The 18,828-nt window shown below is 38.3% G+C and overlaps 2 protein-coding genes and 1 long non-coding RNA gene across 6 annotated transcripts in view; 2 read left to right on the forward strand and 1 right to left on the reverse strand.

Annotated features, from left to right (window-relative positions):
* LOC147874866 (uncharacterized) lies at positions 1 to 16,658 on the reverse strand. The gene is made up of 2 exons (XR_015537838.1): positions 15,401 to 16,658; positions 1 to 4,454 (listed from the first exon to the last, which is right to left on the reverse strand). It is a non-coding gene; the product is annotated as an uncharacterized LOC147874866 (long non-coding RNA).
* On the forward strand, positions 2,091 to 8,029 carry LOC110834556 (ubiquitin thioesterase otubain-like). Its single transcript, XM_022073841.2, has 6 exons — positions 2,091 to 2,165; positions 2,912 to 2,964; positions 3,406 to 3,620; positions 5,282 to 5,366; positions 5,924 to 6,127; positions 7,306 to 8,029. The coding sequence occupies exons 1-6, from the start codon at positions 2,123 to 2,125 to the stop codon at positions 7,501 to 7,503; spliced, it is 798 nt and encodes a 265-aa protein (XP_021929533.1). The 5' UTR covers positions 2,091 to 2,122; the 3' UTR covers positions 7,504 to 8,029.
* Positions 10,344 to 18,828, forward strand: part of LOC110834563 (galectin-8) — a 13,641-nt gene continuing 5,156 nt past the window's right edge. Inside the window, exons 1-4 of one of the 4 annotated variants that reach the window (XM_087358516.1) lie at positions 10,344 to 10,657; positions 10,755 to 10,813; positions 16,784 to 16,872; positions 17,092 to 17,299. In XM_087358516.1, coding sequence (XP_087214642.1) covers positions 10,799 to 10,813; positions 16,784 to 16,872; positions 17,092 to 17,299 — 312 coding nt within the window. In that variant the 5' untranslated portion in view covers positions 10,344 to 10,657; positions 10,755 to 10,798. Of the gene's footprint in view, positions 10,814 to 10,876; positions 12,199 to 13,162; positions 14,202 to 16,783; positions 16,873 to 17,091; positions 17,300 to 18,828 lie in introns of those variants that run through there. The other 3 variants (XM_022073851.2, XM_087358508.1, XM_087358520.1) reach the window with 3 other exon arrangements.

Consider the following 18,828-nt stretch of genomic DNA (forward strand, 5'->3'; position numbering starts at 1 on the left):
TGTAATTTAAAGAACATGTTTATTTTGTGGTGCATAATATACATTGGGAAATTAACAATAACATACTGAAGGACACACAAATTGCGGGAGGATAAAACCTGACACAGCATTCTAATACAACAAGGCCAAAGAATGTTACCCACAGTATTGAGTTTTAAAAAGTTGAGTGGGGTGTAAACATAACAATGGCCTTAGCAGCCATAGTGTAGTCGTGCATCACGTGTCTTGGGCTTCATGCTGTCATCTGGGCATCTTTGACCACTTGCTGGGTGTTCATATTCATATACACACACACACATACACATGCATAATGTATTCTCAATTCTGGAACTGTGCATGTTTGCATATGTGTGTGGCATTTTCAGGGCTGGTGTGAGCCTTCACCCTCAGGTGATTAAACATTCCACAGCCCCTAATCCTTATGATATGCAAACAGGGAATTGAAACCCCCATACTTTGGGGCTGATGTCTGGACTTTCACTATGAAGTAACAGTTCAGTGTCCCACTACAATAATGCACAGCCAGCAGACATGAGTATGCCATGACACATGGACTATAAAACTTAAAGTGGTCTAACTTTCTCAAAACTTTGTTACTATCAGAAACACTAAATTCACAGGAACTGTGATGAAAACAGCAACTGGTGTCAATTCCTTTTGTGACTGAAAGGAATTAATAAATGTACAGCATTAGCAATTGAAAGCTTTAAGTGGAATTAAAAGAACATAGCATGTTTTTACAATTGCCAATTAATGGTCACAATACAGATTGTGTTTGATGTCAAGGAATAAAATCCCTGAATACTTGGATATTTCAAATTCACCTCACCATTCTTCATACATACTGAATACTGGTAATGCTAATTAGACACTCATTCTGAAAAGGAGGGGCACATATAGGTTCAGACTTGTCTGACTTTTCGAAGGACAACTCGCTCTTCTTTCTTCTGTCCAGTACTGTGAGGAATGATATCCCTATATTGATTCTGATGGGTTCTGATGATGGTATACAGTCTGAATTGTTGGATTTTTGGACCCTGTCCATCATCTGTCATTTTATATCAGACAATGTACAAGGTCCAAAAACCCAACAATTCAGATCCCTATATTGGCAACACAAAATCTCTTCTCATTATGCATTACCTCACTGAAACTGTTGAATAGATTAATCTCTAAACACAACTGCTGGAGGCAGAAAGCACCTCTGAAACGTCGGTCAACTACATGGCGTAATACTGTTGCCGTGTCAACTTCAATTTCACACAACTAATTAGGCAACATCAGCCACACCGGTAATTTCCATAAAAAGAAATTTAAAAGATGACAGGAACTGTCTTAAAGAATACTATAAATGGAAAGGCATAAAATGTTTGGTTCGATTACAAAATACGAAAAACAAACACACTTTGACTCACATACTAATGACTTCAAAAGTTTTCTGTACTTTAACTTCAAAATGCAAGTTACGTACAAATAACATTAAGCTTTGCCGCACCCTACATATCGGATATAAGGAGCACATTTCTAATGAGATGTCGCATAATCAGAAGTAAGTGGTGATTATCAGCCCAGATTAAAACACCTCTTTTGCACCTGACATTTATGGCCACCATTAATCTTCTGAATAGAACAGAAAAAAATTTCATCCAACAACCAAAACGCTGTCTACACTCCGATTGTCAGTTATTGTCACAGATAACTAATACTGCATGTTTGTGAAAGCACGGATTAACATATACAGATTAATACCAACAGTGGTAAGGAATAATCATGGGAATAATAGCTGGGAACAAAAAATGGTGGTAGCCAGAAGGGTATGAGTGGAATTGCTATTGAATATTCACTGTCAGTGAGTCTCAGGGTTATTGGATGCACGAAGAACAGTATAAATAACCAGAATAATTGATTTTTAGATTTATTCATACCACATTAAAGAGTATAAATGCTAAGAAATTAGTACTTACAAACCCGTTACTAAAATAAACTTAATTTTGAGGTTAGCCTGAGGTTATGTTCTGGTTGTGTATGTAATTATTTTAACCATTCGTTCTATATCATGAACAATACGGAATTTAATGTTATTTTTTCAGACTTGTGTGATTAGACAACATTGACTGGAACCATGGGGGATGAGACACAAGTTTCCAGCACAAAGTTTGATCCAGGTATGTGAAATATTTTGTTTTTGCAGTGATACATAAATTTTATATAAAACAGTTTTCAGTTAATATGTATCATGAAGTCGTTGTTACCATATTATAACACTTCTGGCTTATTTTATGATAAAAGGAAAATAATTTTATGGCTAACTACACTATAATTGATAGTATAAAAATAAAACAGTCCCTTAACATTTTGACAACTGTTTTGCACCAAGTTCCTTATTTATAAATCAAAATATGGTTAGTTTAACACTGAATTTGAATATATGGAAAATTGTAACATTAAATTTGCAAAGGTTTTAAGTGAACCATGGTTAACTGTTAATTTTGACAATACAGGAAATCCAAATATATTCTATCATAATTTCATACGTGGATGGTATGACTCTACAATTTCCAGATGAGCTCAACTTACACATTTGAGAATCTTTATATCACTGTTCATATAGTGTCAGTAAAATGTTTGGTTAGGTTAGTCCTGATTAATTGGGATTCTTTACAGTAGTATTAGCACATTGAGTTTGATTATTAGGTATCGGATTTGACAGTATGTTTCCAGATTGAGATTTGTAATTTTAACTCATTCCATCACCAGGAGTAGAAAGATGTATGAATGTTAGGGCTGTGGCTAATGCATTTGTGTCCTGACTCATAAGGAAAACCTGTCTGAATAACCATTCACTGTCATTTTCCAGAAAACTCCTGAAGTGCTAACTTATTTTCTTAAATGTCTGATTTTTTGTTGATAGGTGTGAATCAGGATGAACTTATCATGCAGCAGCAGCGACAGATAGAAAAGGAGGTACAGTAAAGTTTCTCATACTTTTTATGTAATCATTATGAAGAAGTACTGCTGTGTGGAGTTCTCACATTTTCGAAATGTGTACTTCGACGGCTTGCCGATAGTGATGATATAACAGTTTATGGAATCTTAACATTTCTCTTTGTATTTCATATGCACCAGATTAAAATAAAATGTTTCAGATGAACGTTTCTTGTCATATCGTGCACCTTTTTCTAATGTTGAGCTGTTTTTGAGAAACACAATAGCATTCAGTGTAAGTTGTTGTATTAGAGGCATTATACTGGACTGGTGAACAGTTTTGGAGATGAAATATGGGGATAGAGAAATTAAGGATCTTCCAAATATTCATTTGTTTAATGCATGTTATACAGAGAACATAAATATCAAATCAAAATTTATGCATAGATGATCATCTTATTGTGATTTGTTTTGCTGTAGATTTCTGAGACAACTGCATTAGTTGGTGATATGGAAGGATTTGGAACGCTTGAAGATGAGTATGCTGGGGATGATATCTATTGCCAGAAGGTACATGATTTGGCAGGAAAGTACAAGAGCATGCGCCGCACCAGACCAGATGGCAATTGCTTCTTCCGTGCATTTAGTTATGCTTACTTGGAACAACTTCTTGATAATCGTGAAGAATATGACAGGTGTGAATGCATATTTGATACATGCAGCTGATTCATTTCTGTACATAAGAGAGAGACGGTTATTGAAGTATAATTTTAATCCTTCTTCATTTTTTATAATTCTTTTACTTCCTTCTTAAAAGAATGTATTTTTAAGATAAAAACCTAAACTCACTATAAGAGCTAGATTGTTATGTATGTGCAGGAATAGTAACTCACCAATTGAATACTCAAGTTCATATCCCATTGGAAGTTGTAGGTAGTCTCTGCCAGTCATTATGTTCATTGCCATCATATCATAGGGCAGTGATGTGCAACCGGTGTTCTACGGCACACCAGTGTGCCATGGAGCCCATCTAGGTGTGCCATGAAATTTTCCCCTCATATTATAATTGTTAATCTTGTTTGCTGCTCTGTCTCAGTTTTCATTTTCTTTATTATGATTGGGTAGACTGAGGACAGACAAGATCTACTAAATTGAATTAGAAAACAACACAACCACTTTGCAGCAAAACATATGTACCTTTTCTATTGCCACTGTATGTATTTTTCTGCTATCTTTATTATTATTATTATTATTCAGTGTTCTGTCTTACGACAGGTCCATTGCTCTGCCCAAAAAGAGCTCTCCAGTTGTCCCTATTCTCGGCTTCTCGCTTTAATTCCTGGAACGTCATCTTCTTTCCTTGTTTAAGGTCGTCGGTTAGCTGTATCAGTCTTCTTCCCAGTCCTCGCTTTCCTTCAACCTGGCCTTCGGTGATATCACTCAGTAATCCATTCCTTCTCATAATATGTCCCAGCCAGTTAGCTTTCCTTCGTGTAATCGCCTGCAGAATGTTTCTTTGCTTCTGCTATCTACATGTACAAATATAAATAAGTATCTTTAAGTTTAAATGTTTAGACATAATTAATAAATTTTGGGTAAGACTGTAGGAAATATTGTATTTTAATTTATTTCAAATAATATATTTAAAATAAATGATACAATAATAAAGATGGATAATTATAAACATGAAATAGAACATTTTTCGGTTGGGGTCGATTTATAAACCATCTACTCCCCCCCCCACGATATGTAAAATGTGGTTGGTGTGCCGCCATGACTATTTGAGAATATTTAATGTGCCGCAAGTATAGAAAGGTTGCACAACACTGTCATAGGGGGTAAAACAGAAATCTCATTCTGTGAATGATTTCATGAAAAATGCAGATTCCTTGGCAAGCAAACTGAGGCCAGGATGCTTAAAGTCCACTTCTGGAAGCACAAGTAACTACAGTGCATTTTTAAAATCATCCCTCCTTATTATACCTTATTCACCACTATTAATATTAACATGTTAATCATGGAATTCAAAGTTAGCAAAGACTTCATGTCAGTAGGTAGACCCACATATTTCTTACTCGGCCATTGCTACAGCGTGGTTAATGTTGATGGCTCATAGCCAGTCATTTTACTTGCTAACCTAAAATGCAGAAGATACTGCAGTGATTTTAAATGACATAACTCTGCACCCAGCAGAAATGACAGATTTGTATACTGGTGGGAAAAGAGAAAAAGACAGAGATTGTGAGAAAGCACTGAAAAGAAATGTATTTCAAGTTAACAATACAGATCATAACTTTCAGTCTTCAGGGTAATTTTTGGTGTGTAAGAACTTTTCTTTCTTCTGTTTTGTGATTAGGTTCCATGATTTGGCGACCAAGAGCAAAGACAACTTGGTGGCACTAGGATTTCCACAGTTCACTGTTGAGGACTTCCATGACACTGTATGTATAAAGTTTAAATTTAATATTTATGTTCAGTAAATTCCTTTCGATTCTAATGCTGGGGAAAGAGAAGTTTGAAGATTGTAAGCAGGAAAGTGGAAATCTGTCCTACCTGCTCATCTAACAGTTATTCAGAGGAGGAAACAGTTAACAGTGGAGGTGATGTTTATCCATTCATGTGTTTCATCTTGCAAGCACTTTCACATTTTTATGAAATCTGGTATTAGGAAGTGGAATCTATGCTAAAGGATTTCAGATAAATTACCTTTTTTAGTCTTTCTGTCAACATTATATTTGCAATAAATCAGCACAAGACCAGTGAGGGATTCAAAGTCTGGAAAATTCATCTGAAAACTGTATACCAAATTGTTAATTTTATACATAATAAGCCTGTGATTGAATTGTACTCTTTCATCTAATCTAGTAACCAGCTGATTGTGCTCCATGCAGTTGTTTACTACATCAGCTTTACCACACAAATGTCTGATTTCATTATTATTAATCATGATGATGATGATGTTGATGGTGCATGCGTTGGGGACATTGGATTGTTCCAGTTTATGGAAGTTGTGGATCATGTGGGACAGGGACCTAGTTCTTTCTCACAGCTGGACCTACACAAGCTGTTCAACGAACAGGGTTACTCCGATTACGTTGTTGTGTACCTGCGCCTCATAACATCTGGGCAACTTCAGCGGGACTCTGATTTCTACCAACATTTTATTGAAGGAGATCGTTCTGTTGCTGACTTCTGTCATCAGGTGAGTCTGAAAATACTTTGCCTAATGATACTTCTAGCCCTCTGTTTCAAAGTACACCTTAATTTATCTGATTGTGTAAAAAGCTGCATAAAGACTGTACTTTTTAATGATTATTATGAAGACATATAAACGACTAACAGTTTTGAATTTGTGAACTAGACTCAGCTTGCACAATCTAGTGATGGGATTCTGTGAATACGAGGTGCGATCAGAAAGTTTCCAGACTGCTCCTATGAAAACCCGTACACTTATCTCAGGTATTAAATTCATCCATCACCCTCGAAGTAGTTCCCCTGGGAGTGAACACAACAATCCCAGCGCCGCTGCCAAGCCTGGAAGCATCCCTGGAAATCTTTCTTTGTCAGCCTGTCAAGCACCATCTGCGATTCTGCCTGAATCTCTTCTATCGTCTCAAATCTCCTTCCCTTTAGCTGAATTTTCATCTTTGGGAAGAAGAAACCTTAGAAAGGAAGTTGGGGTCGGTTCTTGCAAGATCTTTGAGCTCCTGACAAACGAGAAGTCGATTCTGCTTCTGGTCCTCAGACAGGATGCGTCGCATGTGGAGTTCTTCCTTTAGAATCAGCTGACAGGTCCCATAGCCTATCCCAACAATGTCGCACAAGTCGTTGATGGTACGACGTCGATCTTCGTGAATGGCCTGCCGAATCTTCGTAACATTTTCGGGCGTTGTGCTCGAAGATGGTCGTCCAGAACGCTCGTCATCATCGACAGAGGTTCGGCCATTTTTAAAACGTGAATGCCACACAAAAGTTTGTGCACGACCCATTGCGGACTCCCCAAATGCTTGCTTTAGCATTTCATAGGTTTCCGTAGCCGTTTTGGCGAGTCTTTGGCAAAATTTGATTTGTTCATGAAAATCCGCCATTCCGAAATCGCAGGAGGGTCGGTGTAATGCACTACCAAAACGCCCATAACTAAGAAACAAATGCTAATTCGATGATGCCGGCTGGCACACTGATTCACTATGAATGTAGGCCTCACCCCCTAGCGCCCTCTATTGACACAGTCTGGAAACTTTGTGATCGCACCTCGTATGATGATGAACTTCCAGGTTCCATAACAATAAATTTTTTGACAAGGTGAATAACTATCAAGTTTTCAACAAAGAACCATCTTAATGTTAATTATTTTCCCACATGTCTACATCTTATTTCCAGGAGGTAGAGCCAATGTATAAAGAGAGTGATCATATCCATATCATAGCCCTGAGCACAGCTTTGAATGTTGGAGTTCGCGTGCGGTACATGGATCGAGGTGAAGCATCTGAAGTGATCGCACATGACTTCCCAGAGGGGAGCCACCCAGCTGTCCACCTCCTGTATCGGCCAGGCCACTATGACATCCTCTATCCATGATCTATAGTATATAGGTATCGCCTACTGCTGTGTGTGTGATGCAGTTCATTGTAGTCAACCTATGAGTGACTGCAAGTGAATATCAGCATTTCTCTTTGAACTGATCTTTGCATTTAATTTATAACTATTATAGTGATTATTAAGATATAACTGACTACAGTGTGTCAGATGTGTGACTTGCGTCACTGTAACGAGTGTGGCCGTTACTGCGTCTTGCTCGTTGCTGTTTACTTTCTCTCTTTTTTGCACTAGTTAGACTCATGTGTACAGTAAAGTTGTGTTTTCTGTGCTGTATGCTTCAAAACTTAGTGCTAAAAATGTACAATATAATATTAAGATTTGTGTTTGTTGCAGTTGACATTTTAATCAAACCTTGTTTATTTCAGAAATGAAAAGTATCTATGCAAATGATTGTTATGAATTGGTTCCAGCAGTTTCTTGACAGTGTTGATTCTTGAATATTATGTAGTTCTTGTATTTATTGATAAACCCAGGAAAAATGCAAGGGATGAATGATTGTTCCATAGTTACCTCAGTACATTCATTGGCAGATATTTAAATTTCAGATGACTCAACATGCTGACACTAACATTTTTATATTAAAAGCAAAACACTTCCGCTGAACATATATCAAAGTTAGTATGTATTTTTAGCCATCAAAGCTTGTTCTATGATGGTCATGTAGGAAATGGATATCTTTTGTAGAAAAGACAACATATTTTGATGACTGACATTGCAAGTCGTATTACTGTGGATAACTGTAAGCAAGATCAATAGGAAGTTGTGTGCAGATTCCCATATTTGGACCAGAAGGCACGCATAGTGTTCAAGCCTGGGTGACGGAGAGGACAGGTGCAGAGACAAGTTTGTTAAGTGTGGTTCTCTCACACGAAAGTGGCGAGGACTACTCGAATCATTAATGTAGTAATCTCCAAACTTTTTATCATCACAGAATTGTTTTCATCATGAAAAATGTGGACAAAATCCAACAACACACAAAAAAGACATACAGCAGTTAAATTGTATAGAAGTAATATAATAAGCCTCAGACAGGCGGACCTAACAGTAGGACCGAATGGAAGAGAAGAATTGTGGAGGCCGTGGACTGAATACGGACCGGAGAGCCATAGAAGAAGAAGAAGAAGAAGAATATTTAATTAACCTGTTCCCTCAAATACTTAATGTCAGCAGATGATGATTTCCTGTTTAGATTCCCTATTTTGTTGATGGTTGGCAAGGGTCAGGGCCTCCATGATTTGAAATTATGGTGAATGCTCCTTCAGCACTTCTGTAGTGTGCACTTAAGGTACAATTTGGCTGCACGCGACAGAGACAAGTGACCGAGACATGCGGCAAAGTGTTTGTTTTCTTTGTTTTGTTGAGACATACGTGCACATATTCTGTGAAAAATGAGTACAAAAATGCTTCTAAAAAGGTTACTCGAAGAATAAGAAGAAGATGATGTGTTGCTGTGTTATTTGTTGCGAAAGAAACAAAGAAAACCTATGAGTTCAATATTCAAAACCAGACGTGAAGAAGGATCTTTCTGTCTGTTAATAAAGAATCATTTATCATTTTCTGCTACTAATTCTACCAATTGCTCATCTTGGTCACCAGTAAATCTAATTTCTGCCATTATTTTACTCAACAACACACGTGCTGCCTGAGCCCGTCGCGAGACACTACTGGTACGAGAGCGGTCTCCTGTGCTTTGTCTCTGTCTCGCGCTCGTAATTGTACTTCATACGATTGTACAGAGAGCAGACAGGAAGCGACCAGTCTCGGTCTCTTAACTCTGACGCCTGCCTTGGTCGCTTGTCTCTGTCGCGTGCAGCCAAATTGTAACTTTAGATAATATGCAGCACACATACTTTCCATGTGTGGCTGGACATTCCTTTATTCTTAATTTACTTTGTCTTTTCCTTTTTGAGTTGAACCCATGGCAGTAATGTGTACTGTAGAGTAACATACAAGTTCAACGTTGACGATCCTTCCTGCCCTTGGGCTTATATTTAAAGGGCCCAGAATCTCTAGAGTCGCACTACAGCCTTTTGGAAACAGCAGCCAACTATGATGTGTTTGTGGGCAGTGGTTTAAAAGATGTAGATCAAGGATTGCAAACTCTTCCTCATCCCTTTTTATTGACTCAGACCACGTGTCAATAAATGAGAACAGTTTTTTTAAACCCATAGAAATTTATTAAAATTCATACTAAATTAAGCCTAATTTTTCATATAGGTTCATGTGTTACTCATTTAAAAAGCTGTCCCACTATGTGCCATGTAGGCGCTTGGGGGGAGAGAAGGTATAGCTCCTACTCATTCTTAAACTCGGCACTAGCATTATGTCCCGGCTGCGCTTTATCCCCAGGAAAGGACCCCGGCACCCATTGGATAAGGTGCTGCGTGGGCCCCAGACCCAGTCTGGATGCAGAGGCTAGAGGAAAAATTCTCTGCCCCCGTTGGGGAACGAACCACGGTCGTCCAGTCCGTAACCATGCATTACTTATTTCCTTTGTCAAAAGTATTGTTAATAGAATATTTTATATAATATTTTCATTTACATTAATAGAAACAAGGCACAGTCATGACATTCTGTCCCCCTTTCTCTGGTCTAACTATAATCAGCAGATTTTGCTCTCAAATACATGCCGGAAATCACTGCAAAAAACCGTTTCGTGTAATGACTTGGCCATAATAGTTGCATATCCAAGTGAGGGGAAGGATTAACATACTTTATTATACACGCCTGCTAATGAACTCGTGACCTACAAAACAAACATCTGGCAGAGTGCGAACGAGCAGCTGATCGCATGTGACAGTGGTTGACAGTATGTTGAGATGGCATGTTACCAATGGCGGCTCGTGAGTCAGCAGTGGTAGTACTGCACACTTCCTTTGCTTATTATCATTATTAGAACAAAATATAGTCAGCACACAGAATTATTAAACAGTTGTCAACATTAACCACGAAACAGTTTGTGATAAGAGAGCAGTCTAAAACACGCGCGACCGTGCAAGGGCGTTTACTATAAGCCGGCTGCGGGGACCGGCTAACCGCGCTGAAATCCTTGCAGCCGGGTGACAGCCCCGTTCTGCTTCGCACTCCTCGCCCGTGGACTTACTATCAGTTCAGCCGATTAGTGGATGACAACGTAAGGGGAAATATTAAAATAATGATATAGAGGAAATAAAGTGTTACAAATTATATAAACACAAAAAATAAATTTTTCAATTTTTGAAATATTATAGGAGGTGCTGCAGCTCTGCACCTCTTATGGACGGGCCGCCACTGCATGTTACGGAATATGGTGAGTAGATAGTATCTAGTGTCATATAGTTCTTTCTAAGTCTAGTAATGGGCCACGACACAATTCCGAAAGTGATTGTTTGTGCCAATAATAGCTTAGCTTTTGTATAAACTACATACAAGAGATTAAACCAGCGATTCTGCCATCGGTTCACAAACGATGATTAATTAGGGCCGTACTATCAAAACACAGAGGTTATGTTGTGTTAATTTCTTTGGAGAGACGAGTGAATTGTGAAATTGTAGAGAAATTGGTCGATTAAGTAACGGGGGGCGGAGTTCAGCACATTCTATGAGCCAGATGTGCACAACGTCTTCAGATCCTTGAACAATCTAAAACAGGAAGCACCTTGCAGACCAATTACAGACGATGTCATGCAGTGGGTGTTAATTGCCGTTATAATATTATTATTTATAATTTATTTTCGACCTGTACTGAGCACACTCTTACGCTTCTGAACATTAATGTCACCACAAATATCCACTTCGATTTTCAAAAGACAACTCTTAATTCACTTTGTCAGTTAAGTCTGTTCCTCAATTTTCATCTTGAGATGTTTACTGTAAAAAGTTTTCTCACAAATATACTTTAAGTAGACCACATACAAACTATTCAAGTGCAATGACGTGTCTGGGTACAATGTACAAAGAAGTCACTTATGTCAACACAGGACGAGCGTCGCTGCAGTGAACTGATGCATTTGATACTAGACTGAGAAACGTAGCAAACATTGAACATTGGATGACGATTAAAATGCGAGCTTATTTTCAGAAAAACATTTGTGAGTTTGTGTTCTCCTGTACTACGATCCGCGGGTTGCGTGTTCCGGAGGTAGACGTGATTGTGAAACATTAAATTACGCTTGCATGAAGTCACACGCTACGTTTCTTAACGACGGAGAAAGACTTGTCACGGAAGTCAGTGCTGCCATGCGCGCAAGGAGAGAGTATAAATCGTTTACAACCAGAGTTTGTGGGTGTCGCGACTGGTACGGACCGCGCAGTGCGCAGTGCGAAGTGTTCCTTGGTGAAAAGTATAATCCGTGGACTGAAAAGGTTACGCCGACCATTTGCAAAATATGCACGTGGTCTATGTGTATGTCGTGGTATATTCGTGTGCACAGAGTGAAAACAGAACAGTGTCGTTAGCACATCATTTGGGCAATATATTTACAGTATGGTGGCCATTTGCATGAAAATATTTCGTGTTGTCTCGTGTAAACAAAACTAAATTTCGTGGAAGAGATCTTATAATCTTATTTACTCGTGACTCAGTGACAGGTTAAGAGATGTTAAAATAATTCGTGTCAAATCCTTTAATTCGATAATAAGATACAGAGTTAGAATTATGTGTGTCAGATCTAATAACTCCCAGACGCGTTGCAGGTATTAGAATTGTATTAAATCCAGTAACTCAATAATAAGTTTCAGACAATTATCTGGTTAAAATTAACACATATATTATGTCGTATTTTAATATATTGTAACGTGGGACGGTATACGACCTTGATTGTCAACCCTTGATTTATTCTGGGGTCTGCTACCTCAAATCCGGTCCGATTGTAAACTTGGTTGGATTGTAAGAGACCACGATGTCCTCCAGCAATAATCAATTTAATCAAACTAAAACAGCACAAAATTATCTACTCTACAACACACTTCTCCTACAAGTGATTCACACTTCATCTCTCTTCGCATCAATGTTTGGACACAACAATGCTAAACAAACAATGTCAATAAACAGACAATTAAACTGTTTATTGACATTGTTGTGCTGCTCTCATGGCAACACGTCACAATATTTATTAATTTCCTCAAGAAATGTAAATTCTTATTTACGGTAGATTAGTTTAATTCAATTTACTTCAATTAGTGTTTGTGTATTAAGTAATGAATGAATTTTATGAGAAGTTTTATCAGTAAATAATCTCGTATAAGAGACCGCAGTATTGCAGAGTTGTGTGGTGCTATATCCAGAGCTTTAAACATAGAACATGGTTCTGTGTTTCCACATACACGTAATAAGATATCAAATCAATACTACGTTGTGTACTACTTTTACCAGAACAGCTAAAAGTAGGTTAGAATAGTTATGTTGGAACCTGCATTTTTGAGGTTTATGAAGGCTAATGCAGTAGACAGGCTATCACATAATAAATCGCAAATCAAAAACACGTTCCCTAAATCAAATCATGAAGTAAAACTGATTTACATAAACTGTGAGCATTCAATGGTCTACTGCCTGTAAATAAACTCGGAGTAATTGGCAGACATTCTTGGTTACCATACTGTAAAGTTATCCCTATCTTAAATTAGGGTACTGTTAGTGTCTTGCATGTTGGTATTTCAGTTCATGAGCAAGGTTAGAGATGATCCGAACAATAAATTGTTTTTACGTCACTGAAAGTTGGAAGTGTCTTATTTACAAGCAGTTTTTTTGAATCTTGACAAAGTCGTATGACTACTAGAGTTTAGATCGGCTACCGCAAGCTTTCCCTAACTTGTTTGTACACGGAAACACTTTCACCTTCAAAAAATATTGGTGGAACTCTTACTTTCCTCTTGAATGAGAACTGTCTCAGTAATAAGGCAATAAATATTCTCTGAATCATTGCTTCAGTGTAGAATCAAAAGACATTTCAAACACTACTGACTACATGCCATCTGATCCAATCGACGATGAAAAAAAGGATTTACATGTGATGACAATCTTCCGTTGTTTCCACGAATTCCAAAAAGTGCGGGGTATATAAAATTCGTCTTGGAACTAGTCCAGCTGAACTGATTCACATGGTACCAGAACCATCTTTCAGATTTTAATTTCCAAAAAGAACATTGCCCTACGTTGGAATTAACAATGGCGTCCTCGTTCACATAAAAGTGTCGGACAGTTTTTCATCTTCGTTTAACCAGTCATTCGTGTATTTAATCCTTCCTTGTTGCTTGTTGCCTTTCCTTGTTTGTTTTGGTTCACGTAACACAGTCTTGGAATCAATGTCCAACACCTGTTTCCTTCCTTCCTTCCTTCTCGTCAACACTTGGTCGCCAACAAACTGTTGTGGAATGCCGTAAGTCCGCAATTTTAACACTCAGCTGACTCACGTTAGCACGGGTTAGTAGTACTACATATAATGCCTAAAAATATTCCCTCAACCACCCGCAGTGAAACCCACGCAAGCGCATTTGGGTTCGATCTCCGTTCAGGGCAAGTGACGAGAGATCTCAGTGATGTGTAAACAATGGGCTGGAAGAGATGTTTGTCGTGTTGTGGGTACAACAGGGACGTGAAGAGAGACGAGGACGAAATTCCGGTAGAAGTCGCCCAAGAAATGGATGAACAGTTCGTTTTCATAGAGCAGTTCCCCACGGATAAGAAGATGGAGAACCCGGTACGTTCCACTGAACTGACCAGATTACGGTACGGATACAAATAAAAATGCTTACGTTCGCTGTTAACCACAAAAATATGCGAGTGCGGGTATTTCTGTGGTTTTATTTTCTATCAAAAAATTCACAGCTCAGCTTTTAGAAAGGCTTCATTTCTGATCCGACATTTGATTAGTCTCAGAACAACAGTAGTTTATTTTTCTATTGCCTTTTGACTGGGAAAGTAAAACGTTAAGCAACGTTAATCTGTGTTACAAATCTGGTAGGACTCAATGGACGAGTGTTCAGCCCATCGCAAGGCCTCCCTACCTTTTCAGGACAGCACAACACAGAAAGACGCGGGCAGCCATGCCGTGAGTGGAATTCGGCATTTCTTTATCAGTTAAAATAAAAGTTTTAAGTCTTAATGAAGTCTAGTATACATTTTTTGTAAGGTAATATTTTCCAGAAAACATTAAAAGTTAAGCTCCATTAAAAGTTGCAGACCTATTAGATCGACACAGACCGAATTAAATTTTTTCCAACAGCGCGGAGAAGATTTCGCAACCTTCATTCGAACACAGGACTGTACATGGCACTCTGCGGGGCAGTTGAAGGCCGACTAAGATAGTGAAATCATCATTACGTCAACACTAGGATGTCGTATGAGTATTATATGGGTGTGGTGTCATTACAAACAGCAGATGTACAGCAACCAGTGTCGTCAGTACAATGATATCAGAAATGCAGGACACATTTACCATGACTGAACGTCTTGAATTCTGTTTCAAAGTTAATCGGTTCACATTCTTCGTGTATCCATCCACCTGAAAGGGTCAGTTTCAGTGCTACGAACAATTTTCCAAAGTCGCTTCTGAAGATTAACTCTTCCTTTATTTCATAACCATCTAATGGAGTATAAGGCAACCAAATTAGCAGTTCTGTACGAATGTCGGTTTGTATGGGACAGACGCCCTCCTCATTATGAGTTAATGTTACACACTTTTATGCAAAATAGGTAGAGATATCCCATTTGTCCTCCGGGATGTTTTAGTATTCTCAAAATGAATTAGAAGTTTCTTGGAAATTTGTGGGAAGTGGTCGTAACCTATTTTGCGGAATTATGCCAGTGGCCTAACAAAAAAACCCATAAAATACAGGAACATGGAAAAAGAATGGCTACATTGCTAAAAGCTATACTTCATGAAGTAAAAATACTTACAGATTTGTCAGGAATGCCAATTCACTATGTTGATTTTCCGTTCCTTCTGTCTTGGTTTATTGTAATACTAAAACAGAAGCACTGAAAGTATTTCAGAACATGTTTGGTCGATTCCGCTGGCGAAGGAAAGCTGGGGCCGGCGTTGTTTGGATGCTCCTACGTCAACCCATTCCCTCGCCAAATAGTGTCTGTTGACATATGCCGATTCAGTTCGCTGCACGGTTTTTATTATTACTTAATATCGATCTTTATCTAAAAGTGACCGGAACTTCATTTTCGACCCAATACAAAAGCACATTAAAGATCATCTTGGCGTTTAACCTCTATGACATCTGTAACAGCTTAGTTAAATATCTTACGAATCTGATATCTATGTCTTCCAGGCTAAATAATTCAGATGTTGACAAACAGCCACTGATAACTAGTGACAAAACCCTGGTCCTTCTCAAAATAAACAGCAACACTGGCACATTCGAAGGTCGCACGAAAGAGGATGTAGGTTCCATTAGTAGTAAACAAACATTCGTTTCGATTCATATATCGACTGCAGCAAAACTGCACAGTAACAGGAAGTAGTGCGGGGAGCCTATCTCGAACAATTTGAATTAGAAAAAATGCCTTCTACCATACAAAAATGTATTCTGTTGGGTAGTATCACCATACAATTTTATCTTGTGAATAAATTAATAGTTTCACCATTTTCTGGTCATGTCCACGAAAAGCCAATGTAAAGCAGAAATATACAGTCCTTCAAACAGGATCGGGGAAATGCCCTGATAACTCATATTCAGCAATTTGCATACAAATACAGTACTTTCCCATATCCACTCTTGCACATACGCATGCTTACAAATGTCGGCCCGGATACCAGCTTTCCTGACTGGGGTTTTCCATAGTTTTCCTCAGTCCTTCCAGGAAAATGCTGGGACAGTACCTTAAATTAGGCCACGACCGCTTACTTTCACAACATTTAAAATTCACTATCATCTTCTCATTAAGCGCCATTTAGTCTGAGCTACTAGAAATGCGTCGTTAATTAAACAACTACATAAACAAATTCATTCATTCACACATTTACAGAGTAAACTGTTTCCTCGCCACAGTTAGGTGGCCATCATTGTTATGCACTTTACAAGCTATGGTAGTTAATTTTCATGGCTATGAAATGTTTAATTGTGGTCTTTTGGATTATGAAGCCATGTATTGTTGTGATTACCGAAGTTTTGGAATAACCTGTCACATCGAACTTCAGGATAAAAATAGCTTACCTGCCAATGGAGGTGACTGGTTAATCAAAGATGTTGGTAACCACCTGAAACACTACATGGCATCATAACCCAGATCACAATCCAAATATTTTTTTCTATTTTTTTTGTTTTCCAGACGGTACCTTTCATTGGAGAACTGCCAGTGCCTATTGATGTTGGCCGAGTCATAGATGTGGAGGGCGAAATCTTACCACATGCAACCAGGTATTCGTAATGCGTTATAATACCATTTAACAAATGAAGTGTACGTATGTGATTTGTCTGGTTCTCAGAATTATAATTTCACATCATTAACCAGCTGATTTTTGTCAGATGTTTTCTTGTAGGTAGGAACCAACCATATTTCCCTGAGATACATTTTAGTATTATCCTTTCATCTTTCCAACCAATATTATGTAACTGAAATTTTTTTTATAACTATAGGTTTTCAGTCGACCTGGTGTGTGGATCAACTCAGATGAGTGATGTGGCCTTCCACCTGAACCCAAGGTTTGATCAAAACCACGTCGTGAGGAATTCTCGTCTGGGAGGCCGGTGGGGTCACGAGGAGTGTTCAACCTCACAGAGAAATCCATTCCAACGTGGAACAAAGTTCTGCCTCATCATTTTAGCTGCAGAGGATGGGTTCATGGTAACACTGCTTTGTGGTTTTGTTTCCAGAAAACATTAGCATTTAGTATGCAAACCAGATTATCAAAGGTAACTGTGCTTTTGTATAGTTGTCACAGCAACTGGCTAGAAATTGCAAGAATTACAAACTGTGAACTTCACGATTTCGACACAATGCAGCAACACTTTGGATTTCGTAAAACATTCTCCTTCAAATTGCTAACCAGAAGATAATTAATGGCATATATGAGTAGTAACAGACATTAGCACCCACGCCTGATTAATGACAGAATTAAGTTACAGATTGGGCAAGAGCTTATCTAATACCTGGCAAAATCAGTTCAGTCCTGCTAGTGGTATATTTCAGATTTCATTTCAGGGAGTGTTTTGAAAAGTCAGCCAAAATCACACTTTACTTTGTAGATACCCACATTATCTACTGTATGCAGTGTTCTTCCCATTATCAGATGTTTCATTTATAATTGTATTTTACAAGAATATACATGTTTCTTCATGTCTACTCAGACATTTCAGGGAGGGTATGAACTTTTAAAACTTAATTCTGAATATGGCCTCAGTTATCCCATCTTCCTATATGAATTCAAATTTGTCCCTGTAGTGCAGATTCACTAAAAACTCTCTTAAGGTACAATTTGGCTGCACGCGACAGAGACAAGCGACAGAGTTGCGAGACCGAGACTGGTCGCTTCCTGTCTGCTCTCTGTACAATCGTATGAAGTACAGTTATGAGCGCGCGACAGAGACAAAGCACAGGAGACCGCTCTCGGACCAGTAGTGTCTCGCGACGGGCTCAGGCAGCACGTGTGTTGTTGAGTAAAATAATGGCAGAAATTAGATTTACTGGTGACCAAGATGAGCAATTGGTAGAATTAGTAGCAGAAAATGATAAATGATTCTTTATTAACAGACAGAAAGATCCTTCTTCACGTCTGGATTTGAATATTGAACTCGTAGGTTTTCTTTGTTTCTTTCGCAACAAATAACACAGCAACACATCATCTTCTTCGAGTAACCTTTTTAGAAGCATTTGTGTACTCATTTTTCACAGAATATGTGCACGTGTGTCTCAACAAAACAAAGGAAACAAACACTTCGCCGCATGTCTCGGTCGTCACCTCAAAAGCGTGTGGCGACAAGCTGCGATGTGTCCGTCTCCCGTCTCTGTCGCGTGCAGCCAAATTGTACCTTTAGGCACTTTCCTGCATTTGTTGTCTGAGGTCATCCTCCAGTACATGATCTGTCAGTCCTTTTGTGTTTACTACTCCCTTGCATATGAAGAAAATGTGGTCTAGTGTTTTGTTTCCTTGCATGCAGATATTACATGTATGTTTGTTCGAATTATAGTAAAAATTAAATACTCTAACAGACTGTACATTAATACTAAGTCATGAGTAAATATTCACTGTGATAAGAATCTGTTAAAATAACATCTCCACCTAGTCTTACTTGCACAGTTGATAGTTCATCAGCTATACAAAAAAATGTCCTTGTTAAGGAAACTGAAATTTCATCATTTTGTTCACAAAACCC

This window comes from Zootermopsis nevadensis, unplaced genomic scaffold, assembly GCF_977971745.1.
Source record: "Zootermopsis nevadensis isolate Lab colony 2312 unplaced genomic scaffold, Znev_1.0 Znev_ptg000003l, whole genome shotgun sequence".
In the NCBI taxonomy this organism is placed as follows: Eukaryota; Metazoa; Arthropoda; class Insecta; order Blattodea; family Termopsidae; genus Zootermopsis; species Zootermopsis nevadensis.